At 43.4% G+C, this 27,939-nt stretch overlaps 1 protein-coding gene across 9 annotated transcripts in view; it reads right to left on the bottom strand.

Annotated features, from left to right (window-relative positions):
- The window catches only part of AFG1L (AFG1 like ATPase), a 195,382-nt gene that overhangs the window by 139,647 nt on the left and 27,796 nt on the right, over nt 1-27,939 (bottom strand). For 7 of the 9 annotated variants that reach the window (XM_070073732.2, XM_070073733.2, XM_089333862.1 and 4 more), the window contains exon 3: nt 7,332-7,383. In XM_070073732.2, the coding sequence (XP_069929833.2) occupies nt 7,332-7,383 (52 nt within the window). Of the gene's footprint in view, nt 1-7,331; nt 7,384-11,556; nt 11,700-27,939 lie in introns of those variants that run through there. The other 2 variants (XM_089333866.1, XM_089333865.1) reach the window with 1 other exon arrangement.

Here is a 27,939-nt window from a genome sequence, read left to right on the forward strand (position 1 = left end):
CCAGGCCAAAAAGGCTTCACTGACAAAAACTATTAAATATATTAGGTCTAAAAATACCAATCTCACACTAACTCTTCAAATGACAGAGGAGGAAGGAATATATTCTAGTTCATTTTCTCAGGCCGGCAATATGCAAAAAGAAGAATCCATCATTACCAATGAGGCTTATCTCAGAACTCCAAAAAGAGCTTAACATTAAAAAATAATCAATATAATTCATCATGTTAAGAAAATAGAGAAAAAGAGGCCAGCGTTGGTGCAGTGGGTTAAAGTCCCTGCCTGCAGTGCCAACATCCCATATAGGCACCGGTTCAAGTCCTGGCTACTCCACTTCCAATCCAGCTCTCTGCTATGGCCTGGGAAAGCAGTGGAGGATGGCCCAAGTCCTTGGGCCCCTGCACCCACATGGGAGACCCAGAAGAAGCTCCTGGATCCTGGCTTCAGATCGGCTCAGCTCTGGCTGTTGAGGCCATCTGGTGAGTGAACCTGCAGAGGGAAGACCTTTCTCTGTAACTCTATCTTTCAAATAAATAAAATAAATCTTTAGAAAAAATAAATGAAAATAAAGAATAAAAACCATACCATCATCACAATGTTGGAAAAAAAGTGTTAACAAACTTCATCTCCATGATAAAAAATGCTCAGAAAGCTGGAGACACATGAAGGACACACACAAACACCTACAATGAAAAGATACTCAACAGCACTGATCATTGGGGTAAAAAACAACCAGAACCACAGTGAGATATCACTTCAATACATTCAGATGGCTATCATTTTTAAAAAAAGAAAAATCATAAGTTAGTGAGAAGGTATAAAACTCAAAACTCTCGTGTTTTGCCAGTGAAATTGATAATGGGGAAGATACTATGGGTTGCCTTAAAACATTAAACACAGTATGACCATATGTCCATAGGATCCAGCAAACCCACTTCTAGGCACTCTCTTATACACTGAAGAGGTGAAAGCAGGAGTTCAAATGGACATCTATCCATCAATACTCATAGCAGTATTATTTTTGATAGCCATGAAAGACGAGAAGACTCAAACATCCATCAGTGTGGGAAAGGACAAACGAAATGCAGTATACACAAAGAAGAGAATAGTGCCCAGCCTCTCCAAGGAAGGAAATTCTGACATGTGCTACAGCACAGATGGGTCGTGAAGATGTTCTGCTGAGTAATACAAGCGAGAGAGGAGAGAAACTGCATGATTCCACTCACATGAGGTTCTTGCAAAGAGTCAAGTCCAGAGAGAGAAATAATATAGACAAATAGATAGCTGAAATGACCTGGAAATTCAATCAACAGCACATTGAAAATGGAAATAATTATGTCATAATTAGAAATCTGAATAACTGATTATTTCATGAAGTTTAAAATATTGCTAATTTTTGGAAGGTGAAACGGTACAGGTTATAGTTAAGTTTTTACTTATTTTCTATTCATTCTTTCTCTTAGGAAATCCTATCAACATTGGCTTTTTTCTACCTGTAACAGAGATTAGTCGAGATACCTAAGTAATTATTGATATTTTATTTTCCCCAGCAGCAAACCGTGCAAAGGGTGAGCTTCAAAGGAGAATATTCAGTTCATGATGTTACCAAAAGTGAAAGAAAGGCAACATGGACTTTCTAAAATACAAAGTTCTTTCAGTGTCACTTTGGATGCTGTACAATGGACTGTGCTGGAAGTTCAACAGTCCCAGAAGGTTTCTCAGCCTCAGATCACAGCAGGTGGGCCAGCAGGATCACTAAAGGCCTCCATCAAACACCACCGTTTTCAATGAAATGTGAATGTTCTAGTGAGGTACCCCATAAACCCAATGGTACCCTTTCAGATTTGCCAAGAAGTTAGAGGTGTTTCAGTTAAAAGTTTAAAAGCAGGAGCTGGTGCTGTGGCATAGCAGGTGAGGCCGCCGCCTGCAGTGCTGGCATCCTTTGTGGGTACTGGTTCAAGTCCCGGCTGGTCCACTTCCAATCCAGCTCTCTGCTTATGGCCTGGAAGGGCAGTGGAGGATGGCCCAAGTCCTTGGGCCCCTGCACCCATGTGGGTGACCTGGAGGAGGCTCCTGGCTCCTGGCTCCAGATGGCCAGGGTGAGAAGCTGGACCAAACTCCAGCCGGCCACTGGGAAGCAATGGAGACCAGAGGCACTGGGTCCAGGCTTTTCCTACCACCACCGCAAGCGGAATGGCCTTGTCATGGGATGGAAGGCAAGAGAAAATTTCTTTTCTTTTCTTTTCTTTTCTTTTTTTTTTTTTTTTTTGCATGCCATCCTTCAAATCAGTTTTATTCTCTGAAGGGACAGGACACCAAAGATTAGTTTTTTATACAGATGGCCAATAGTCTACAGTGGGGACCAAATGCCCATCCCTATCATATTATTGGATGCAAATTGCATTATTCTTGTCATTTATCCACTATTAATATTTGCTGAGACTGTTCAGTGTTATGGTTATAAGGATGGAAGATCTGCCTTTCACATTCAGACAAAGGACATGAACAAACAGAAGCAACTTCAGTGTGGCAACAATGACAGTTCAGGACCCTACAGATTGACAGTGAGAAATGAGGACACCCAGGGCTTTATTTTGTAATGCAGAGGCCACAGCGTGGCCCCAACCCCACTTCCCACCCTGCACTTCTTAAATGTTTATCACTCTCAGAGACCCAGCAATGCCCTTCATGACCTTTTGAAGATCATTGAACTGGAAAATTATACCCTTATTTCTCTTATACAGATCAGTAGCATTACTTACAGAATTCATTTTACATAGATAGCAAAATTTATACTAAAATTTTCACTAAACTAACTTTATATTTTCCTTGCTTCAGTTTCACTGCTAAACATCATCACAATGCCTTCTGGTTCTCATTTTCTTGGTGCTCACAATGCCCTTATCTTTCTTTGGATCTTCTGCCTGTCTCTTGACACCTAGTGTTACTCTCTTCAGATTTACTCTCCAAAGAGTCTGTACCAGGCTTGAGATTAGTCTTTCTGGATCTCAAACTCATTAACTCTGTATTTTCGGTTACTCCTTTCTGATTCTTCATGGAGACTTCTACACTTTCCCCCCTCACTTTCACCTCTGTTGTGTTATGTATGCATTCTCAGGGAAGAGAAAATTTCAAAATGTGTTGTGTATGAGGCTAAGTGTTCTTTGGTGAATCTATTTCTCAGGCATGCATGTGCACACAAACGCAGGTGCGCATCCGTGTGTGTGCCCATACCTTAGGTCAGGATGTAAAAAAAACAGATTCAATATGTTAAAAAAAAAATCTTTCAAAGCTACTGAACCAGTTTGTACGCTTTGGGAGAGCAAAAGCTGCCTCTGCCTTATTCACTGTCACATCTGCAGAAATAACACACCTCCTGCCACCAGGCGGACGTTCAACAAAAACTTTTGTCAAGTGAGTCAGGGAACAAGAACAGGAGACGTTGATCAAAGGTGGGGAAGAAGCCAACACTAATTTTGTTTTAGTCCCTACAGAGTCATAAACAAAGCCTGATATTTTTCTCAAGAGGATTCTCACCAGGGAGTTAACTTGTAAACCCTAAAACTCTTTAGTTCTGACATTTAAACTCATAATTAGGAAGCCCAAAACCACTGCTCAACAGCTCCTCCACCAGCCAGCAGTCACTTTTCATAGGCAGCCCCTGCAGAGGAGGCGGAAGAACTGGTGTCCTCCTTCGCTGGCAGGACTATGCTTCCCAAACTCTTACGTTAAAACCTGCCTACCTTTCAACAGGTAAAATTAGAACCCAGTGTCAACGTGAAACAAGTGAGGTTAAAATAAGAGGCAGTGGAAAAGGAACTGATGAGCAAAATATACCTTTATTCTCTTCTAATGTATCAGAGAATTCATTAACCCTGACATCACCCCTGCAGACTGCTGGCCAAGAGCTGAAACTGAGGCCAGCATTGTGGCACAGAGGGTTAAGCTACCACCTGCAACACCAGCATCCCACATCAGACAGACACAACGCCAGTTCGAGTCCTGGCTGCTCTGCTTTCAATCCGGCTTTGTACTAATATGCCAGGGAGAACAGAGGAAGATGGCCCAAATGCGTGGGCCCCTGCCACCCATGTGGGAGACTCAGATGCAGTTTCAGGCGTCTGGCTTGGGCCTGGCCCAGCCCCAGCATGTGGCCATTTGGGGAGTAAACCAGAGAATAGAAAATCTTTTTCTCTCTTTGTTTCTCTGCCTTTCAAATAAATAAAATAAATTAAAAAAAAAAAAAAACACCTGAAACTTTGTTGTAAGAAAAGCCAGTTCGGGTGGGCATCTGTCACAGCAGTTATACCACTTGGGATGCGTATTGGAGTGCCTGAGTTCAAGTCCTGGCTCTGCTTCAAAACCCAGTTTCTTGCTGATGCACATCCTGGGAGGTAGTAAGTGGATAGCTTAATGATTAGGTCCCTGTAAACCACATGGAAAATCTAGATGGAATTCTGGGCTCCTGGCTTCAGCCTGGCCCAGCCCCAAATGCTGTGGGCATTTGGAGAGTGAACTAGCAGATGGAAGTTTCTCTCTGCCTCATCCCCTGCCTCTGCCTCTGAAACAAACAAAGTTAACTAATTAATTTTTTTTTAAAAGACTTATGTATCCATTTGAAAGGCAGAGAGACACACAGAGAAGGGGGGAGTGACAGGGATACAGACAGGGAGAATTTTCCTTCTACTGGTTCACTCCTCAAATGACCTCAACTGCCAGGACTAGGCCAAGCTAAAGCCAGGAGCCAGAAGCTTCATCTAGGTCTCCCAGGTTTGTGCAAGGGCCCAAGCATCTTGGCCATCTTCTACTGCTTTCCCAGGCCATACAGAAAGCTGGATCAGAAGTGAAGCAGTCGGGACTAGAACCAGCACACATATGAGACAATGGTACCACAGGCAGAGGATTAACCTAATGTGCCACAGCATTGGCTCCTAAATAATTATTTTTTTTAAAAGAAAAACAGCTATAGGATAAAAAAAAAATAAATAAAAGCACAGGGGCTGGCACTGTGCCTGGGGCAGCAGCATCCCATTTGGGCACTGGTTCAAACCCTGCTGCTCCATTTCTGATCCAGCTCCCTGCTAGTGTGCCTGGGAAAGCAGCGGAAGATGGCGCAAGTGCTTGGGCCCCTGACCCTACATGGGAGACCCAAAAGAAGCTCCTGGCTCCTGGCTTTGATCAGCATAGCTCCAGCCATTGTGGCCAGCTGGGAAGTGAACCAGCAGATGGAAGACCTCTCTGTCTCTCTCTGTCTTTACCTCTCTCTATAACTCTTTCTTTCAAATAAATAAAATAAATCTTAAAAAAAAAAAAAAAAAAAAGACAATAGTAAGCAGCAAGAGCTGGTGTCGGCCCTGCGGCTACGCCACCAGACAGCCCCAAAGTGAGAACGCATCCTCTCTCTTATTACCTGTTTTGTAAGTATCTGAAACAGAACCAAACACACCACCACAAGTGTTCATCTCGCTTCCTATTTCAGAATTCGGGAAAGATGTCTCTAACCTCAGCTTGCCACATGCCCAGCCTACATGAACAGCCCACAGTACCACATCTTTGTTAATTCTTTCAAGCATAAAAGAGCTGTATTCTCCAAATTAACGTTTGACAACTTTAATAGGGTTTAATAATAAAAAAAAAAAAGTCCTTTTGCAGAAGTGGAAGAAATTGTGCTTTACTAACTATTTCCATTTATGGCTAAGTGGTTAAAGTAAAAGGAGAAACAAAGATGTTGATTTTAGCAGTAAGTGAACTTGAAAGTGAAGGTTCAGGAAGTCAAATGCTCGGGGAAGCAGAGTGAGACCTGACAACTACAACAACGGGACAAGATGTGCTAGCAGTACCAAAAGGTGCAGGAAACAACGCAGAAGCAGCTTCTGGGGCAAACAGCTTTTAAATAAGAAGTATATGCTGGTCTCAAAACTATCAATTAGCCAAGGAACTCAGAATTTGAACTCCCTTACTATTTTTAAAATCTGTCATTTTCAGGAACTTGAAGAGTTTTAAAGAATAACCTTTATTATCCACTTTTGTAAGCTAAATAAATCTCTTTATTAAATGAGCTTAAATCTGTAAATGCAAACAGATGGGTAAAGGCATCTGTAAATACATCAGGAGAGGAGGGAGAAAGAACAGTTTTATCTTTTTCAATTTTTTTCTGAAAGGCAAAGAAAGAGATCGCCCACCCACTGGTTCATTCATCAAATGCCTGCAGTAGCCGGGACTGGGTGGGGATGAAGCTGGTGGCTAAGAACTCAATCCAGGTCTCCCTTGTGGGCGCCAGGGTCATAATTACTTGAGCCATCACTCGCTGCTTTCCAGCATCTGCACTAGCAGGAAGCTGAAATTGGGGGCATCCTAACCGACAGCGTGCCCACTAGGCCAAGTGCCTATCCCCAGTTTTATCTTAAACTCACTGTAACTACTTATTCAACTCCTATTGTTACCTTATCCTAAAATTTTCACTAAGAAAATAACCCCTGCCACCACTCCCTCCTAACACAAATGTGTTAACAGCTCCAGGGAGCCTGCAGCGTGTTCACAAATCTGGGCCCAAAACTGATCTTCTAATGTGTAAATATGAGTCTTGAGTAATCTAATAGAAGAAATAACTGACAAGGAAGAACACAATAAAGCCAAGTGAAGTGGGAGTCCTCTTCTTGACATCAGAGAATGGCAGTGACCAGAGAGAGGTGTAGGCCTGGGTGGGAAGGATTCCTTCAAAGGAAACGGAAACCAGAAAACAAAGGACCACAGCAAGAATGAGGTCAGGGAAGAGAGACATTAACCAGTGAGTAAAATCCAGAAAGTGAGGGACGGCTCAGAAGGCTTCCCACCAAACGTCCGTCTTTCTGCTCCTGGTACAGAACTGGGAGACCAAGGAAGTGTTAGCACTACCTACTAAGAACTAAGCTAAAAAGAAAATGGCTACATTATTCATCTAAGGGTTTAGGCTGCAAGTAGAAATATCTGTGGAAATTAAAGAATCACATTTTGTTGTTGTCAAGAAAACATTCAGTCAAAGAGCATGGAGTATGAGTCCCAGATTTATCTACCAACTATCTAGAGAGGCTTCCTTCCCCAGAGATCAACTCACTTAGTACATTAAATAGTGTGTGTACACTGACAGAACAATCCCTGCCTTCCACTGCAGCCCCAGATAAGCAGAGAAGGGGAAAGCTTTAGCTGGCTCCTCCCCTCTCTCCCTACCTTCCCCTGCCTCCCCACCCTGCTCCTCTCCACCTGCTGGGGTATAGGGATGGAAAGGCATATGATCCCTGAGTGAAGGTGGGAAAGTTTTCTGTGTGGCTCACTGAAATGTACTTTAGCACACTTACCAACATCTCCATAAACATACAGGCCCCTTGGAGGTTTGCTCCTCGAAAAAAGCTGCAAATTAAGAACAAATCGTAAATCTCTACGATGAACAGAATTAAACATAATCATACACAAAGTGTTCCTAACTGTGCTATATATTGGTCCAAGAGAGGCTGTGTTACACATAAGAAAGAAAAAGCTTTATGCAAAAGGCTGTGAAGTCAGAATATCACACACCCTTAAAAAGAAAGGCAATGCAGACACATGTTGTGTGGATGAACCTTCAGTACATACGTTAGGTGAAACAGCCAGTCACAAAAAGAATCATGCTGTATAATTCCACTTACGTAGGGGATTTAGAATGGTCAAAACCCATAGAAACAGAGAGTAGGAAAAAACAGTCACCAGGGGCTGGCGGCAGTGAGGCATGGGGAGTAGTGTTTGACAGGCACAGAGTTTCTGTTTTACAAAGTGAAAAAGTTCTAGAGATAGATGGTGGTCATGGTGGTACAACATTATGAATGAATTCAATACCACTGAACTGTACCCTTAAGAACAGTTAAGGAGCCAGCACTGTGCCGTAGTGGGTTGAGCCAACACCTGTGGTGCCAGCATCCCATGTGGGCATCAATTTGAGTCCCAGCTGCTCCACTTCCTATCCAGCTCCCTGCTGATGCACCTGGGAAAGCAGCAGAGGATGGCCCAAGTTCTTGGGTCCCTGCACTCACATGAGAGACCTGGAGGGGCCTCCTGGCTCCTGGCTTTGGCCTGCCCAGCCCCGGCTATTGCAGCCATTTGAGGAGTGAGCCAGCAGATGGAAGATCTCTTCCTTCCTCTCTCTCTCTCTCTCTCTCTCTCCTTCTCTGTAACTCTGATTTTCAAGTAAAATAAATATTTCTTTAAAATAAACAAACAAAAGCTAGATTTCAGGATCTAGTCCATAATGCATTTGATTTTGTATCATCTATGGGTTCCTTCCCACCTGCCTCAGAAACTTCGTTTGCCCTCTCGTTCTTCTTGGGTTTCTCTACTAAATCCAATGCCTGGTGCTAGCAGGTGGCTTCTAAACTTCTCCATGTTTCAGGCCAGGCAAAAGGAAGGCCCTTGCTTGGAGGCTTCCATCTGGATGGCTGTTCTGCGCTTCTCTGCATGTTAACACACTCCATTTATTCTTAAATCTCATCTGCAAGCAAATTGTCACTCCTTCCTTTTTTTTTTTTTTTTTTTTTTTTTTTTTTTTTTTTTGCTTTTTGCATGAATCATTGTTGTGCACTGGTTAGTCTATTTTCAACTTGTCAGAAAAAGTGTTATGCTCTTAAACAATTTAGAATAGCTTCAGATGGGAAAACTTACATGATACCTAACAATCTGCGTCCAGAGCGGTGATTTTTCTACTTTGATGGCCACGACTGGGAGGGGTTTATTGACAAGAAGGAAAGGTTAAGCCAGCTTAAGAGTGAGCAAGAGGAATTTCAAAAAGAAGTATTAAAAGCTAGGGCAGGGAAATGGATAACAGATGAGATGGAAAATAATGTCAGGCAAGAAGAGGATTGAGCAACTGAAACAAACAACACGTAAAGGAAATGAGGAAATGAATACAAACTCAGAAGGCCTTTTAGAACAAAGGCAAGGAGTCAGGAGCTTTACTACAGAGCACGGCAGCACTGAGAGAAAGGAGAAGATGCAGAGGTTTAACCGCAAGCTTGGTGACCTGGGCGGAAAAAAGACCTCCGACGTAGGAAGCCATCACAAGCATCGGGCAAAGCCTTGGTGAGCTGTCATTGTTCCAATGGAGGAAGTACAGACTGGTGCAAGGGGCACTAGAAAAAACAAACAACTAACCATCTCTAAGTATATTCTACGCCTTAGGAGTCTCTGAAAGCAACATTCTGTATTAACTGACTGGGAATGTTATAGCAATTCATAATTCTTTATAACACATTTTACAGTAATAGTTTAAAAGCTACTCTGGTACTGTTTGCATGATATAATCAAGATACTCATATGCTCAATAAATAAAGTTCAGGTAAAACAATTAACAAGGACAGGTGAAAGATGGTTCAGAGAGAACTCAATGCTGCTTGGGGCTGGCGCTGTGAGGCAGTGAGTTGAAGCCCAGGCCTGAAGCAGCGGCATTCCATATGGGCGCCGGTTCTAGTCCTGGCTGCTCCTCTTCCCATCCAGCTCTCTGCTATGACCTGGGAAAGCAGTAGAAGATGGCCCAAATCCTTGGGCCCCTGCACCCACATGGGAGACCTGGAAGAAGCTCCTGGCTCCTGGCTTTGGATCAGCGCAGCTCCTGCTGCTGCGGCCATCTGGGGAGTGAACCAACGGATGGAAGACCTCTCTCTGTCTCTACCTCTCTCTATAACTCTGTCTTTCAAATAAATAAATAAATCTTAAAAAAAAAATGCTACTAAAAAAAAAAAGGAGCATTCATGGTACTACCTTGCTTTCCTACTCAATAGCTTAATTTATCTGAGAAAGGATACTCTGGCAAATGTTATGGTGAATACATCTCACAGTTTATATTATTTCTTATTATATTTTATAGTAATATTTAGATGATGATAGAGATTCTGCTGTATATACCAGACAAGAAGACTCTCAAACATCTGAGGTCACAAGCAGTATGGCATAAATACTGGAAAACATGCTGGTTTTCATCTGAAGAAGTGGATAATTAAAATGAATATCTTTCCAACAATGCACATTAGACATAGTCTATCAAAACTACATTATATATTGTAGGCCCCTCTTACCTGAGCAGGAGACAGTCCAAGACCCTCAGTGAATGTCTGAATGCCTGAAACAGCGGATGGTACTAGACCCTACCTGAGTACACGTCATGTTTAGGTTCATACATGTCTATGATAAAGTTTAATTTATAAATTAGACATGATAAGACATTAACTGTGTCTAATTATGTTATAACAGTAACTAATAATAAAAAGGAACAATCAGAACAATATCCTGTGATAAAAGTTATTTAAAGCCTAAAAATTACTTCTGAAATTTTCTGACCATGGTTGATGATGGGTAACTGAAACATCAGAAAACAAAATCACAGGTAAGGAGGAAACTACTATGCACCAAGTATTTTCACCAGGTGGAAGCCAGCTAACTTTCTTCTAATAAAATTTCATTCAGGGCCGGCATTGTGGCATAGTGGGCTAAGCTTCAGCCTGCAGCACCAGCATTCCATATGGGTGCCAGTTCCAGTGCTGGCTGCTCCACTTCCAATCCAGCTCTCTGCTATGGCTTAGGAAAGCAGTGGAAGATGGCCCAAATGTCTGGGGCCCTGCACCCATGTGGAAGACCAGATGAAGTTCCTGGCTCCTGGCTTTGGATAGGTCCAGCTCCAGCCATTGCAGCCATTTGGGGGTGAACCAGAGGATGGAAGACCTCCCTCTCTTTCTCTGTCTTTGAAATAAATAAATCTTTTAAAATATATATATAAATATATGTTAAATAAAAAAATCAAAGAGCAATAAAACTATTTAGAAGGCTGTAAAATGGGTCTTAAAGATTTTAAATTCTTTTTAAATTTATTGGTTTATTTTATTTGAAAGGAAAGGACTGAGAGACCTGATCTCCCAATGACAGACTGACAGACAGACAGAGATCTCCCATGCGCTGGTTCCCTCCTCATATGTTTACAACAGCCAGGCCAAACCTGGGGCTGCGATTTCAGTCCAGGTCTCCCACACGGGTGGCAGTAATCCAACTACTTCAGCCACCACTCGCTGCCTCCCAGAATGCACAGTAGTAGAAAGCTGGACTCAGAAGCAAGACTGGGCCTGGACCCCAGCACTGTGATTTGGAAGTGAGTGCCCCAAGCAACATCCTAACTGCTGTGTGAAACACGGGCCCCTTAAATTCTTCATTCACAACAGTGATTTCAAGGAGAGTCCGGCTCACACAGTTTCCTTCAATATGACTGTCACTCAGGAACCCACATCATTTGCATGCCCCTAATGTACATTTTCTCACAAGTCACTCCATTTTTCAGTTCCATTACATTTCGTTTCTTCATGTTCTAATTTCCTATACGTTGTTCTGTCTCAGAAACAACAGGGAACTGTGACACTGACCGTGGACTTCGCCCTCACGTTATTTCTCAGTGCCTATAACTCTCCAAATGCTCCCTTCCCCCGGGGCCTTCTCAGTTTGGCTCTGGACCTTAGGAGGCTGACCTTGCTGGCTGGCTCCAGGCTCACTAGGCCCATGGGAGGTGCTACTTACAGGAGACAGAGGAGAGGGGCTGGAGCTCTACTAGCCTTTTCCTGCTGTCCCCTCCAGCTTGAGTCCTGTGGCAGAGCTGCGTCCCTCCCAGGGCCATCAGCTGCCCTTTCTCTCAGGCCATAGTCCCAGCTCGCACCGGTTCCCCCCTCACCGCTCCATCTTCACCTTGATGGAAAAACCTGGCCAGGCCTCTCTAAGTAAGAGCTTGATTTAATCTTTATTTGAAACACCTGCCAGGATTCTGAAACCCACCCAACTCTCAAAAGGCATACACTAAACACTAGACCCAGACTAAAAAAAATGTGAAATGAATAAGTTTCTCTAATGACCAGTCGTTAAGACTTGTCCTAAGTTAGCCTGGGGAATTTGTAAAGTAGGATGATGACACCTTCTCCAGAGGGTTTTTGATAAAGATCTAATGATACTGCCAGTTGGAAAGTGCAGATGGTGAGCTTCAGGATAAAGCCTATCACCTAGCTCCACTCAGCATAAAAGATACCGCAGAAGAGTCCTAGACTGCAATCCAAACGATCCGGGTACAAATCTTGGGTCTGCTACTTATTAGATACAGGGCCCAGGGCAAGCCACATCAACTTGCCAACCTGCTGTTCCCTTATCTCTTTGGTGCAGGCCACAGCACAGGGCGTCCCCACTCACTGCCCACTTCTACGTCCCTAATCACAAGGCCCACTCAGTCACACCAGACTGCAAACCTGATGTGCTTATTGATCCTTGTTTACATCCAGACCTGCAGTCTATGAGAAAAGAAGGGGCACACTTCTCTCAAAGATCTGACACAGTTAGTAAGCTCAGCCAATTTTACATCCATATAAACTTTCTAATTAAAAAGTCAATAATATGCTTTAAGACGTGTGACACATTTCCAAACACAGTCCATTTGCTAAGCCATTAGGGAAACCTCAAATAAGTTCCAAAGAATGAAGTGCACTCCAACCATAATGTTAGGAAATTATAAACAAATGTTGGGAGGATAGCTAAAAAAATAAAAACGTCATTCTAGGATATCTGTCCTTCTGTCACTGTCCAGACTGCTAAAGATTGGCGGGAGAAGTCTCACAGCCGTCATATCGTCCATAATTCCACTTCCCCGGTGAGTTTACTCGGTCTCTGCAGTGTTCTCTGGAAACTTCTCAGCTCCCTTCAAGCTTAGTTTAGCTTCCTCATCAATTCAGGGATCTCTCCCGCTTCTTCTTGAAGAGAAAGCAGAAGGCATCAGGTGGGAACTTCTTCAACTTCCACATGAAATCGCAACCCCACCCGGATCTGAACCCACCATCTCCTCCTTCATACCTCTTCCTCTTCAACCTTGTAGCAACTTCTAGATTTCACACCCCACCCACCCAAACCCAAACCCACACCCACACCCACACCCATGCTTTTCGGGGACCTTGGCCCATCAATGTAAATGTCTCTTCTCTTGTACTCCTCATCAACATCTGTATAAATGTCTTCCTGATAATTTCTACAGTCTTGAAGTGTGGTGTCTCACAAGCAAGTCATAAACCCAGAAACCCTCAGAGAGAAGATAGATTCATTTAAAAAAATGAATTGTAAACTTTCAGTTTGGAAAAATATAACAGGAAAGGTTAAAAGGCCAATAATATGTGGGACAAAATGCATCCTTTACTACAAACAAGAACTTGTTTCTTTCAATAAACAAACAGCTTGTAAATCAATAAGGAAAACAGATGCAAACAGTTTAAACTTTGAAAGAGCTCTAAATCTCATTCATAGGAAAAGAAGGATGACTTAAAATAACAATAAAACACCATCAGGACAAAAATTTAGAAGTATTGTCAAAGATGAAGGACAACAGGCAAGCTCATCAGCTGTTGAGTATCAATTGTTACAGTGTCTTTTAACCCAATTTGGCATTGTCCATTAGAATGTAAAGTACAGATGCCAGGCACAATTCCATGACTAGAAATTTACCCTACAGAAATACCCACTTGAATCCATTAATAAGACATGTTGGAATACTCACAGGATGTAACACTATGCCACTGTCAATCATGGAACATCTATATGAGGGAATTTAAAGGAAGGGGGAAGTGCTTATAGGAAGTAGAAGGTCTGATATGGGATGTTCTCCCAGACAGAGTGTTAACTTCTTTTCCTAAGCATAGAAAAATGTATATCCCACTAAATAAGAAATAAGGATCTGTGGGCACCCACATACATACATGAGTTTGTAAAGGCTTAGAAATTGTCTGAGGGGCTGCTGTCGTGGCACAGCGAGCTCAGCTGCCACCCGCGACACCAGCATCCCACAGGAGTGCTGTTTGAGTCTCAGCTGCTCCATTGCTGATCCAGCTGCCTGCTACTGCATGTAGGAAAGCAGTAGATGACCTAAGTCCTCGGCCTTCTGCCACCCACATGGGAAACCCAAGCCCTGATGAGGGCCACCAGAGAGGATGGAGGTCCTGGAAACAAGGGGTCCTGAGGAGTGCACGGGGAAACACAGAAGAATGAAGTGGACACCTGGATAAAGACGGTTACCTACAACCATTCCTATTCCCTACACTTGCCCTGCAGCAGCCCTAAAGGCATATAGCAGGCTTCCAAACCCTTAGGCAGAATACCAGAAGCTTCTCAGACCAGCACACGCATTCGGAGTCCCACGCCAAACGGGTGCCTTTCTGACCTATTTCATAGAGCCAACAGACCGCACAGCACACAGTCCTCAAAGATTCCAAACACTGTAAATTCTAAATTTCCTATTAAAGTTCAAACTTTAGGCCAGCGTTGTGGCACAGCAGGTATAGCCACCTCCTGAGACACCAGCATCCCATGTGGCTGCTCCACTTCCAATGCAGATCCCTGCTAATGGCCTGGGAAAAGCAGCGGAAGATGGCCCAAGCATTGGGGCCCCTGTCACTCACATGGAAGACCTAGATGAAGCTCCAGGTGTTGGGTTGGCCCAGTGCTGGTCATTGAGCCATCTTGGGGAGTGATCCAAAGCATGGAAGATGTCTTTCTCTCTCGCTCTCTATAACTCTGACTTTCAAAATAAAGTCTTAAAAATTCAAACTCTAAAACTAGAACTTCCTCATTGCAAAAAGAGGGATTTAATGACCTTAGCACCCACAAAACAATACACCAGTAGATAATGAACAGTGGCAGGATGTGCCATCCCAAAATATTCCACTTCAGCAAGTAATATAGCCTTTTTTAAAAAAGATTTATTTTATTTATTTGAAAGACAGTTACAGAGAGAGGTAGAGACAGAGAGAGAGGTCTTCCATCCTCTCATTTACTCCCCAGATGGCTGCAACAGCCAGAACTGTGCCAATCCAAAGCCAGGAGCCAGGAGCTTCTTCCGGGTCTACCATGTGGGTGCAAGGGCCCAAAGACTTGGGCCACCTTCTACTGCTTTCCCAGGCCACAGCAGAGAGCTGGTTAGGAAGAGGAGCAGCCAGGACTTGAACTGGCGCCCATATGGAATGCCGGTGTGTCAGGCCAGGGCTTTAACCCGCTGCACCACAGTGCCGGCTCTGGAATACAGCCTTTTATCCATACTATATCAAGCACGTGTTTGTGTATGTGTGTGCATCTGTGTCATTATATAGAGTAATGAGTATATATTGGGGAACAAATAGTTCCTGTTTTCATAGAACTTACAGGAGGCTAATAATGGGAGACAGAATAAATAGTAAATTGAATTAGAATATGTAATGACCACAGTCCATGAAAGTACAGGCCAGAAAATAATTTGGAAAATATCTGGATATAGATGAGCATTGATTTGAAATTCCTCTGGTGAGGGCCTCATGACTGAAGAACAATCAGGTATAAGCAAGAAAGTTACATAGCAAGAGAGGAAGCAGGAGAAAGCTGAGGAAGCCAAATTTGCTTAATAACTGACTCTCACAGTAACTAATTCAGCACACATAAGCAAGAACACACTCACTCCCACAGGATTGCATTAATCTATTCATGAGGGCTGCACCCTATGGCTCAAACACCTCCTACAGGTTCTACCTTCCAACATTGCCACAATGAGAAATGAAGCTTCCACAGTAGTTTGGCAGAGAAAAACTATATTCAAACATGGCACTGGGACAAATGTTCCCACACTCCACACTGAAGTGCCTGAGTTTGAGTCCTGCCTCACTTCCAGTTGCTCTTGTTAATGCAGACCCTGGGAGGCAGCAGGTGACGGCTCAAGTACTTGGGTCCTGTCACACCAATCTGGAGTCCCAGACTGACTTCCTGGCTCCTGGCTTTGGCTGTTACAGGCATTTAGGAAGTAAATCGGCAGATTGTAGATCTCTCTCTCTCTCTCTGTCCCTCTGCCTTTCAAATGAAATAAATACATAAATTAAAAAATTGTTTAAAATAAAGCATTTATATTTTAAATCACATATATGTAAAAGTCTATTTACCATACAAAGCATCTTAGAACATGGAGTTTATTTTTTAAAGTAAATAGCCAATCAGTGTTCTATTATAATTTTATAGGACAAAATCAAATACAAAGTATGGATCCTAATTTTCTCTCTCTCTCCCTCTCTCTCTCACACACACACACAAACACACACATATACACATGTTTTTGGGGTAGTTGAAGAAATTGAATGCAGACTTTATATAGGGTATCAGATACAATATAGCATCCTTGGATAATCTGAACTTTAGATTAACAGCAAATAATGTATTTTTAATATATATATGTCCCAAATATTGCGTGACACAATAAAATAAAAAACTGCTATTTATTTGAAATTCACATTTATCTGGGCATCCTAATTTGTGTTTGCTAAATCTGGCAACCCTATTTTAAGTCATTTTAAAATTATTTATTTGTTAAAGATTTATTTAAAAGGCAGAGTTACAGAGGGAGACACAAGATCTTTATCTGCTGGTTAATGCTCCAGATGGCTGTAACAGCTGGGACTGGGCCAGCCGGAAGCCAGGAGCCAGGAACCCCATCTGGATCTCCCACATGGGTTTCAGGGGTCCAAGCACTTGAGCCATCTTATGCTCCTTTCCCAAGCGCATTACCAGGGAGCCGGATCAAAAGGGGAGCAGCTGGGACTCAGACTGGAACTCCAATATTCAAAGCTTGTGTTCGTAGGCAGCAGCTTAACCCTCTGTGCCAAAACACTGGCCTCTGTTTATTTAATTATTTGAGAGGCAGAGAGAACTCAAATCCACTGGTTCACAGCCCCAAATACCCACAAGGGCTGTGACTGGGCTAGCCATAGGCCAAGAACTTGAAATCAATTCAATGGAAGTCACCCATGTGGGTGGCAGGGAGCTGCAGTCAGGCACAGCAGGCAGGCATCCAACTGCAGCACTTGAATATCGGATACAAGGAGCCAGTGTTGTGTCACAAGGGTTAAGCCACTGCTTGTGACACCAGCATCCCATATGGGCACAGGTTCAAGTCCCAGCTGCTCCATTTCCCATCTAGTTCCTGGCTAATGGGCCTGGGAAAACAAGAAGAAAATGGTCCAAGTCTGCGCACCCCTGCAACCACATGGTAGATCCGGATGAAGCTCCTGGCTTGTCCTGACCTAGCCCCAGCCATTGCAGTGTAGTAAACCAGAGGATGGAAAATATTTCTAACTCTGCTTTTCAAATAAATAAATAAATATATATATACATATACATATATATATATATTGGGGAGCCCAGTGCTGTGGTGTAGTAGGCTAAGCCTCCATCCACAGCACCAGCATCCCATATGGGCACCAGTTTGTGTCCCAGCTGCTCCACTTCTGATCCAGTTCTCCTGCTATGGCTGGGAAAGCAGTAGGAGATGGTCAAAGTGCTTGGGCCCCTGCACCTGCATGGGAGATCCAGAAGAAACTCCTGGCTCCTGGCTTTGGATCAGCCCAGCTCTGCCCATTGCAGCCATTCGGGGAGTGAAGCAGCGAATGGAAGACCTTTCCTCTTTGTCTCTGTTCCTCTCTGTCTGTAACACTACCTCTCAAATAAATAAATAAATAAATAATCTTACATTTAAAAAAATGAGATACAGGTGTTTTCACTGAGGTCTTAACTTCTAGGCCAAACACCCATCCCCTTATTTTAGGTAATATTAATGAGTGCAAAATGTCTTGAATGTGATGACTGTAATATAGTTATGCAGGAAAATGTCCCTATATTAGGAGACACAAATAATGTATTTAGGAGTCAAGGGTTAAGTTGTGACTTACTTCTAAATGATTCAAGAAAAAAAAATTTGTAATTCTTGTAAAAATTTTGTAAAAAGGGGCTGGCACTGTGGCTCAGTAGGTTAACACCCTGGCCTGAAGCACTGGCATTCCATATGGGTGACGGTTCTAGTCTCGGCTGCTCCTCTTCTGATCCAGCTCTCTGCTATGGCCTGGGAGAGCAGTAGAAAATGGCACAAGTCCTTGGGCCCCTGCACCCATATGGCAGACCCAGAAGAAGCTCCTGGCTCCTGGCTTCAGATCGGCGCAGCTCCAGCATCCATCTGGGGAGTGAACCAGCGGATGGAAGACCTCTCTCTCTGTCTCTACCTCTCTCTGTAACTTTGTCTTTCAAATAAATAAAATAAATCTTTTAAAAAAATTTTGTAAAAAAATTGTAAAAGATCAAAAAAAACTGAAATGTTGACAAAATCAGAACATAACTTAATGAGGAAACTATTATATTACTTTTAATTAAATCTAAAATTATTCAAAAGTATCTATATAGTTGCAATATAGATAACTGCTTTCAAAATTACCTATTCCTTTATTTTAACTGCTACAAACTGGAACATTTGTCATCCATCATTCTAAATATTTTGATTTAATGATTTTAACTTTATCCTTTCTTCTCTATGATATTAATATCCTAGTATTCCGAAATGACCCAAGGTGACTCTCATCAAAGTTATAAATTAAAATAGCATGTCCTCGCCTTTCTGGATTACTATACACCTGCTTCTCTGGCATAATTTCCATTAGGACAATTAGATAATAAGGATGGTGCTGTTAAATAAAGAGTGTTGTTTTCAGTTTGTTTAGAATGCAGGAATACTACTTTTCCTGTTTCTCCCCACTCCCCCCACCACCACTGCATTATTATCTCCCAAAATGATCGCAGACAATGATTCCAGCTGGAATCTGAGCATAATTACATCTTTTAAAAACTGGCATTATATCATTCTCAACATGGACCACTTTTTGATAAAAGTAGATCACTTCAAGTTCCTAAGGAGACCTTTAAAATTAAAAAAACTGAACTATACATTAGCACTTATAAATGTTCTCTAAGTGAATATGGTTTTTTTAAGGCCTTGAGCAGATTTGCAGAGGAACCCTTACAACCCAAAGTACATCTATTTGTTTCCTAGCACAATTAGGCCCATTTAACTATCTAAATAACTGGGAGATGGGGGGGGGGGTGCCTTAAACTCTCACACAGTTAACATAAGAAATGGCTCAATCTCTGATTGCAAGGGAATTCGAAGATAAAGACTTTTTAATGCCTCAGCATTCATACAACCGACATTTACAAATGCTACCAGGAGCCATTGGGAGACAGACGACAGGAAGCAATTCCTCCAGCAAATCCCTCCATGTTCACTCACTCCTAACTGATTTTCTGATTCTGGCTTAGGTGAAGGAACACTAGGTTTGGCCTATCCCAGTGCACCATGGTTTCAGGGAATGTCCAGCACACAAGCACAATTGTTAAATATATCCAGAGTTCATTAAAAGAAAGATGCTCCCTCATTGGTGAACCATGTTGAGGTTCTGGATTTCAGAAATTAAACTGGCCTTCCAGACACAGACTGGATTAGTTAACCTGATGCTAAGGAGGGAAAGAGACACGGACATGGTCAGAGACGTGTGTGCTTGGCTACAGGGAGATACCTGCACTCTCACACGGAAGCACAGACAGGCCCACAACTGCCTCCAGCGTTGGAATTCTCTTGGGAATCTTCGCTGACAGGCTTGTTGGTCAATCATTTTTCACACATTCAAGGTGGATTGAGCACTAAGCATCTACTTTGCACCGTGCAGCAAGCTGAATTGTACAGGCGCAGAAGACCAAGAAAACAGAGTATGTACCAAAGAAGCAAGCGTGTGGTCCCAGGTGGATGGTGGGAGATGGGCTATAACAAAGGAGAGGGGAAGGGGCAGCTTCAGCAGAGACCTAGAGGCAATGTCAGGCCCCAGTCTGTCCAGGGGTCTTCAAGCAGCTCATCACAACTGATGCTTTTATTAGCAACAGAGAACAATGACAGATGAGGCTGGCAAGAGGCAGGAACCAGGCTCCTAAGGACCTTGTAAAACATGCTAACAAATTTGTACTTTTTCCAGATGGCAATGAAAGCCATGAGCAAGAGAATGTTATGATCAGAAATACTATTCTTGGGGCCAGCATTGTGGCACAGTGGGTTAAGCCACCACCTGTGATGCTGCCATCCCATGTGAGTGCTGGTTCCAGTCCCAGTTGCTCCACTTCCAATCCAGCTCCCTGCTCATGTGCCTGGAAAAGCAGCAGCATATGATCCAAGTGCTTGGGCCCCTGCCACAAATGTAGGAAACCCGGATGGAGTTCCAAGCTCCTGGCTTCAGCCTCACCCAGCCCCAGCCATTGCAGCCATTTGGGAAATGAACCAATTGATGGAAGATCTCTCCCTCTCTCTCTCTCCCTCTCTTTCTCTCTCTCTCTCTCTCTTTCCCCTTCCACCTCCCTCCCTTCCTCTCTGTAACTCTGCTTTACAAATAAAAAAAATTTAAGATTTATTCATTTATTTGAAAGGCAGAGTTGCAGAGACAGAGAAGGGAGACAGAGAGAAAGAGAGGTCTTCTGTCTGCTAATTCACTCCTCAGATAGCTGCAACTGCCAGGGCTGGGCCAGACTGAAGCCAAGAGCCAGGAACTCCACCTGGGTCTTCCACTTGGGTGGCAGGGACCCAGGTACTTGGGCCATCTTCCACTGCTTTCCCAGGTGCATTAGCAGGGAGCTGGATCAGAAGTGTAGTGGCCGGGACTCAAACCAGCGCCCATATGAGATGCCTGCGTCATAGAGGATGGCTTTACCTGCTACACCACAATGACAGCCCCCAGATAAAATTCCTTTAAAAAATGTAAAAAAGAAATATCATTCTTTTTTTTTTTTTTTTTTTTTTTTTTTGACAGGCAGAGTGGACAGTGAGAGAGAGAGACAGAGAGAAAGGTCTTCCTTTTGCCGTTGGTTCACCCTCCAATGGCCACCGCGGCCGGCGCGCTGCGACCGGCGCACCGCGCTGATCCGATGGCAGGAGCCAGGAGCCAGGTGCTTTTCCTGGTCTCCCATGGGGGGCAGGGCCCAAGCACCTGGGCCATCCTCCACTGCACTCCCTGGCCACAGCAGAGAGCTGGCCTGGAAGAGGGGCAACCGGGACAGAATTCGGCGCCCCAACCGGGACTAGAACCCGGTGTGCTGGCGCCGCAAGGTGGAGGATTAGCCTAGTGAGCCGCGGCGCCGGCCGAAATATCATTCTTGACACAATGCAGATAATAGGTTGAATGGGAGGGAACCGTTGGCAAGGACAAGCCAACTGGTAGCCAGGTAGAAGCAGCGCTCAGACAGAAAGATGGGGCAGCTTGGTTGTGACTCAGTGAAGCACAGGCCACAGAGAACAGCTCTCTGGTGATCTCCATTCATGAAGCTGCGCTTCCTGCCTCCCCTGGAGAAGTTGTGGCTATGAGTCTGGAACCACGCATTCAGGTCCTGATAATGGCTCATTTCCATGGGAGCAGGTGGCACAGGTAGAAACTACTCACTTCTGTTTTATAGTTTGGCATAAGGTTTTCACTCGGTGAAAAGTCTATTTGCAGAAGGCAAAAATCAGAGGCTGGCACTGTGGCATAGCAGATAAAACCACTGCCGTAGTGCCGCCATCCCATATGGATGCTGGTTAGAGTCCTGGCTGCTCCACTTCCGATCTAGCTCTCTGCTATGGCCTGGGAAAGCAGTGGAGGATGGCCCAAGTCCCTGGGCCCCTGCCACCTGCATGGGAGAACTGGAAGAAGCTCTCGGCTCCTGGCTTCAGATCGGCACAGCTCCGGCCATTGGGACCATTTGGGGAGGAACCACTGGATGGAAGACCTCTCTCTTTCTGCCTTACCTCTGCCTCTCTGTAACTCTGCCTTTTAAGTAAATAAATAAATCTTCAATAAAAAAAGGCAAAAATCAGTTTATTATACAACTTATGTCTATTTCTTGAAAAGTTTGCTGTGGTTCCAAGAGAATACACCCTTCAAATGCCTCCTTCCTGGAGAGCCATCAGGAAGGAGTTCCAGCCAGCTAGGAAGGCGCTGGGGAAAGAGTGCAATGGGTATAACTCTGCATTCAGGCTGAAGTCGATTTTGTGGAGAAATAACTGGAAGAAAAGGAAATTAAGCTATTCAGAGCTAGATGAAACTACTGTGACTTTACAGGAAGAATGAAATCACTAGAACACAATCCAGATCTAGCCTGTCAGGTGCACTCCCGTACAGCCCTCCTCCCAGGGGCTGGCCTCCAGCGCAGGAGGTGTCTCTGCTCCCTCCTACCTGAAGTCTCACCCTCGCTGCCACTTTCCTTCCCAGTTCTACCCCCACATCAAACTTCTTGCTGCCAGTGGATTCAAGTGAACGATTCCTCTTCCTTTTTTTTTTAAAAAAAAAAGATGTATTTATTTATTTGAAAGGCAGAGTTAGAGAGGCAGGGGCGGGGGGGGGGGGTCTTCCATCCGCTGGTTCACTCCCTAGAAGGCTACAATAGCCAGAGCTACGCAGATCCGAAGCCAGGAGCCAGGAGCTTCTTCTGGGTCTCCCACGTGGGTGCAGGGGCCCAAGGACTTGGGCCATCTTCTGATGCTCTCCCAGGCCATAGCAGAGAGCTGGATCGTAAGTGCAGTGGCCAGGACTGCCCGCTGTCCATATGGGATGCTGGCACTACAGGTGGTGGCTTTATCCGCTACACCACAGCACTGGCCCCTTGAACGATTCCTAAGATCAAGACCTGTTTTCCGCTCCCATAAACACCCCTTTGCTAGTGCATTTCCCTGGCTGACCGCATCTTCCAGTAGCCTATGGGAAAAGCCTGTTCATTGAGAGGTTTCCCTGATTGCTCTCCCCTGTGTGCTCGACTTCCCTCCACCAAACCTACACCCTGAAAACAGCAGAACTGCTGTTAGGGTTGATTTCATTTTCACACAAACCTACTGTTGAGCATCATGGCAATTTGAGACTATTTTTGTCTCTCTTCAAATATAATTGTGAATGTTTAATTTTATTTTTAAAAATAGCTATTATTTCAATGATAGACTTTGGCCTAAATAGGAAGTTTACAGGATAATTCTCAGAAGTGTCTTATAAGTGAATTTTAATTAAATATTAATCTTGAGTATATCATTTTCATTTTACAATATTTTCTAGTTTTTTATTTGATTAATAGCCTTTTATTTGATTAACAAGAAAAATACTGAAATTATTTATATAATGCTAAAACTATTACATGACCAATTCAGAAACTAGACACAATTGAAATGGCAAAGCCCTTTCTATATGTCCACAGCAGTACTTTATTTTAATTATAAAACAAATACAAAAGTAACCTGAGCATTGTGGCCATCTGGGGAGTGAACCAATAGATTAAAGATCCCTTTCTCTCTATCTCTCCCTTTCTCTCTGTAACTCTGTCTTTCAAACAAATAACAAATCTTTAAAAAAAGAAATCACTATTAATTTCACTTATAATTTTTATTTATTTATTTTCATTTAAAAGACAGAGAGGCAGAAACAAAGATCTTCCATTTGCTGGTTCACTCCTGAAATGCCTGCAACAGCCATAGAGGGGCCAGGCTGTAGTCAGGAATCCAGCACTCAGTGTGGGCCTTCTGAACTCACTCCAGGTCAGCCCATGTGAGTGGCAGGGAGCAATTACTTGAGCCATCCCTGCTGCCTCCCAGGGTGAGCATTAGCAGGAAACTGCAATCAGAAACAACCAGGACTCAAAAACAAGCATCTCAATATGGGACCTGAACATTCCAAGTAGTATCTTAACCCCTCAGCCAAACAACCACTCGTGAGCTTGTTTATTTCGAGAGGGTTCAGTAATGCATTTTCTCTGATGCATATTCCTGTACACATTTTATACCCGCCCAGCTTTTGTATTTAGCTCACTGAGTTGCAAATAATTATTTATGACTATGAATTTCACTAACCCAGAGATCATTGAAATTGGAAACCATTAATCTCATTCACATCCATATCCTTGGCTCCCAGCGTGGAGTATAGCACCTAGTGAGGAATAACTCTATTTTTGTTTAATTGGATTTATATATATATTAATTCAGTGTCCTCTGGTAAACAAAGAGATATACTTTTTTTTTTTTTTTTGACAGGCAGAGTTAGACTGTGAGAGAGACAGACAGAAAGGTCTTCCTTCCGTTGGTTCACCCCTAAATGGCCGCTACAGCCAGCATGCTGCACCACTCTGAAGCCAGGAGCCAGGTGCTTCCTCCTGGTCTCCCATGGGGTGCAGGGCCCAAACACTTGGGCCATCCTCCACTGCACTCCCAGGCCACAGCAGAGAGCTGGAATGGAAGAGGAGCAACCGGGACAGAATCTGGCACCCTGACCGGGACTAGAACCCGGGATGCCGGCGCTGCAGGCGGAGGATTAGCCTAGTGAGCCGCGGTGCCGGTAACAAAGAGATATACTTTCTAACAAGTATGATAGACTTCCATAAAACTAAAATTCATTTGCTTTTCCCAGCTGGGAAAAGTAGAACACAGTGCCCACTCTGGAGATACATTAAGTTTTCTTTAGAGACAGGAGGACACATGACTAACTATTTCTCCAATATATGAAATGGGCACAAACCTGGAAAAGACAATACATCACCAAACATAAATTCTGGTATCTTTAAAATTTACTTGAGAGAGAGAGATCAATCTTCCAGCCACTGGTTTACTCCCCAGCTGAGTTGGACCTCGCTGCTTCCAGTCTGCTTCCTGGCTCACCATGGGATCCTTCCCTTGCATGCATTCCTCGCCAGACACCAGACCAATGGGGCCACCCAATCTTGGACCGTGAATGTCTAAAACAATGAACCGACATAAACCATCTTCCTTCATTCGTAGCTCCCCTCAGGTGTCTGTGATAGTGATGAAAAGCTGACACAGTCCACAATGCCAAGAAGATTGCCAACCTGGCCCTTTACAGAAGATGTTTGCCAATCCCTGACTATAACCCCAACAGAGAACCCACAGAATGGATGCTTCTTTATGGTCTGCGTAATTCTACTGCCATGACCAAAGTAGTCAGCTTTGACTGATGATGATAAGTAAAAACTCCAATCGTAAAAATTATAGAATTAGGGTCTGGCAATGTGGTGCAGTGGATTAAAGCCCCAGCCTGCAGTGCTGCCATCCTATATGGGCGCCAGTTCCAGTCCCAGCTGCTCCACTTCCAATCCAGATCCCTGCTAATGCACCTGGGAAAGCAGAGGAGGATGGCCCAAGTCCTTGGGCCCCTGCACCCACATGGGAGACCTGGAAGAGGTTCCTGGCTCCTGACTTCGGATCGACTCAGCTCCAGCCGCTGCAGCCATTTGGGGAATGAACCAGAGGATGGAAGACCTCTCTCCTCTCTCTCTCTGTCTCTACTTCTCTCTGTAACTCTGTCTTTCAAATAAATTAAATAAATACTTTTTAAAAATTATAGAATTAAATTCATTTCAAGAGATTTGTTAAAAACATTCTCATCTACATTGATGCCATAGTTTCATCCTTTAGAACAATGAAAAACTTTAAGATGCAATTGATGAATTGTTCTGGAGTCTGAATCTGGCTCATTACACTGTTTCTCAGATTTAAGATTTTAAATGACTCATTGGGATGTGTTAGTTCTCAAAAGCAATGTAGTTTGACCCCCAATCTCACCTCCTCATATGTACGCCTTTGCTAGTTTAGGACTTGTAACAATTTAAGATAAGCAATACTGATTGTAAAACATTTAATAAACTTGGGTATTAGATGCTGTCCACTTTGTTCTCAAAGTTTCTTTGATTCTCTGGAGGAGAAAGCTCCAGAGATAAGGGAAGCTTTACATAAATCACACCTCTCAACCTATGCTACCCATAGGAAATGCTGGTACCAAGAAGACAGAGGAAGTGCTGGCTCCCTCACTAGGGAAGAGAAGGGAAAAACGGAAAAGGCAGCAAAGTGCCTGAAGGCCTCTCTGGAGATTCCTGGATAAATAACTGAAGGGCTGCAGACAGGCCTCCCTGCAGCTCCTGGGACCCCAGCACTTCAGGAATCCTGCTTACAGCTGCTGGTGGCCAGAACAAGGAATGCATCCAGATCCCAGCCTGATATAGGGGAGGAGGGTTCTTTTCCACCTGCTACATGCATTGTTCTTGGGAGAATGAAGAGGAAGTACCCAAATAAAAGACTCCTTTCCATGAAAGGAATATGGAAAGAATAATTTCTCATTAGAGAAAAACAAAAACAATACTTGGTAGAGAGCAAGAGAAAAATGAAAAGTTTTGTGGCCCCTATTTCCCAGATCTCTTAAGCTACGAAGTCTCCTCAAAACACAAAGATAACCCTGGCTGTGTGCATGCCCCTGATTAATGGAAACATTTTCAGAGTAGCTCAGCACTCTAATCTCTCCCTCCCTGACTCCAGAAATGCTTGATTTGGCTGTGTCAAAGTAATTCTAATTATAGTGATTTACATGAACTACTTACCATTTATGCCTAATTACCTCCCAGCACAATAACAATTATGCATACATTAAATGCGTCAGATTAACCAGGTTGTAAGTTTTATTTGGTAACAAAGGTATAGTGTCCACAAATGCTCATTTTTCACAGCAGGTGGCTTGAAAGGCTCGGTCATTCACTCCTAACTTCTTCAATTGTTTCCTAGAGAAAACATTGCTATGTGGGCCAGTGAAAGCAGATTAAATCTCTACCACCAGTATTTCTCCATTGGTTAAATAAATCACATTTTGTGAAAAAGGTACACTTACTTTAACATTATGGTTTAAGGGGTCTATTGTTGTGGCACAGTGAGTAAAGCCACTGTCTGTGACACTGGCACCCCAAATGGGTGATGGTTCACGTTCCAGCTGCTCCATTTCTGACCCAGCTCCCTGATAATGCACCTGGGAAAGCATCAGAAGATGGCCAAAGTGCTTGGCCCCTGCACCCATGTGGGAAACTTGGATGAAACTTCTGGCTCCTGGCTTTGGCCTAGTTCAGCACTGGCTGTTGCAGCTATTTGGGGAGTAATCCAGTGGATGAATGATATCTCTCTCCTTTTGTCTCTCCCTCCTTCTCTCTCTCTGTAACTCTTTCAAATAAATAAATAAATAAATATTTTTAAGAAACAACATTATGGCTTAAGCCTACAGAAAGTCTTTTAGGAGAACAATGGTGTGAGGAAACCCACCACAATGAATGCTTAAGCATCTGCGTTAAAAAACAAAATCAAAAGTTCATAAAATCATAATCCTACTTACTAGAACTAAGAACTCTACAAATAATGATCTCTATCACTGGAAAATTTAAAAGTTCAAATTTTTCTTCACCAAAAATTGGCATATCAGTATTTATTTTTAAAAGAAAATGTAAATGTGACATCCTTACATCTTTAAAAACTAAAGTTTCCTACGTTTTTCTCAAATTATATTCCATATTTGGAGCTTTTTTCTATTTTTTTTTTTAAAGATTGATGGGGCTGGCACTGTGGCATAGCAGGCTAAGCCTCCACCTGCAGCACACGCATCCTATGTGAGTGCCAGTTCTAGTCCTGGCTGTTCCTCTTGGGATCCAGCTCCTGCTATGGCCTGGGAAAGCAGTAGAAGATGGCCCGAGTCCTTGACCCCGTGTACCAGCATGAGAGACCTGGAAGAAACTCCATAATCCTGGATTCAGATTGGTCTAGTTCCAGCCAGTGTGACCATCTGGAGAGTGAACCAGCAGGTAGAAGACCTTTCTCTCTGTCTCTTCCTCTCTGCATTTGTATGTAACTCTACCTCCCAACTAAAAAAAAAAAAAAAGAAAGAAGAAAGGAAGAAAGGAAGAAAGGAAGAAAGGAAGAAAGGAAGAAAGGAAGAAAGGAAGAAAGGAAGAAAGGAAGAAAGGAAGAAAGGAAGAAAGGAAGAAAGAAAGAAAGAAAGAAAGAAAGAAAGAAAAGATCCGTAGGGCAGAAGTTTGGTGCAATAGTGAAGATATCACTTGTACACTTGTATCTCATGTCAGCATGCCTGGGTTCAAGTCCTGGTTCCATTTCTAATTCTAGTTTCCTACTAATGCATACCCTGTGAAGCAAGAGGAAATGGCACAAGTACTTGGGCAGCTGCAACTCACATGGGAGACCCAGATGGAGTTCTGGACACCTGGCCCGGTCTC

This window comes from Oryctolagus cuniculus, chromosome 5, assembly GCF_051225735.1.
Source record: "Oryctolagus cuniculus isolate XC-2025 breed Fujian yellow rabbit chromosome 5, ASM5122573v1, whole genome shotgun sequence".
Classification (NCBI taxonomy): Eukaryota; Metazoa; Chordata; class Mammalia; order Lagomorpha; family Leporidae; genus Oryctolagus; species Oryctolagus cuniculus.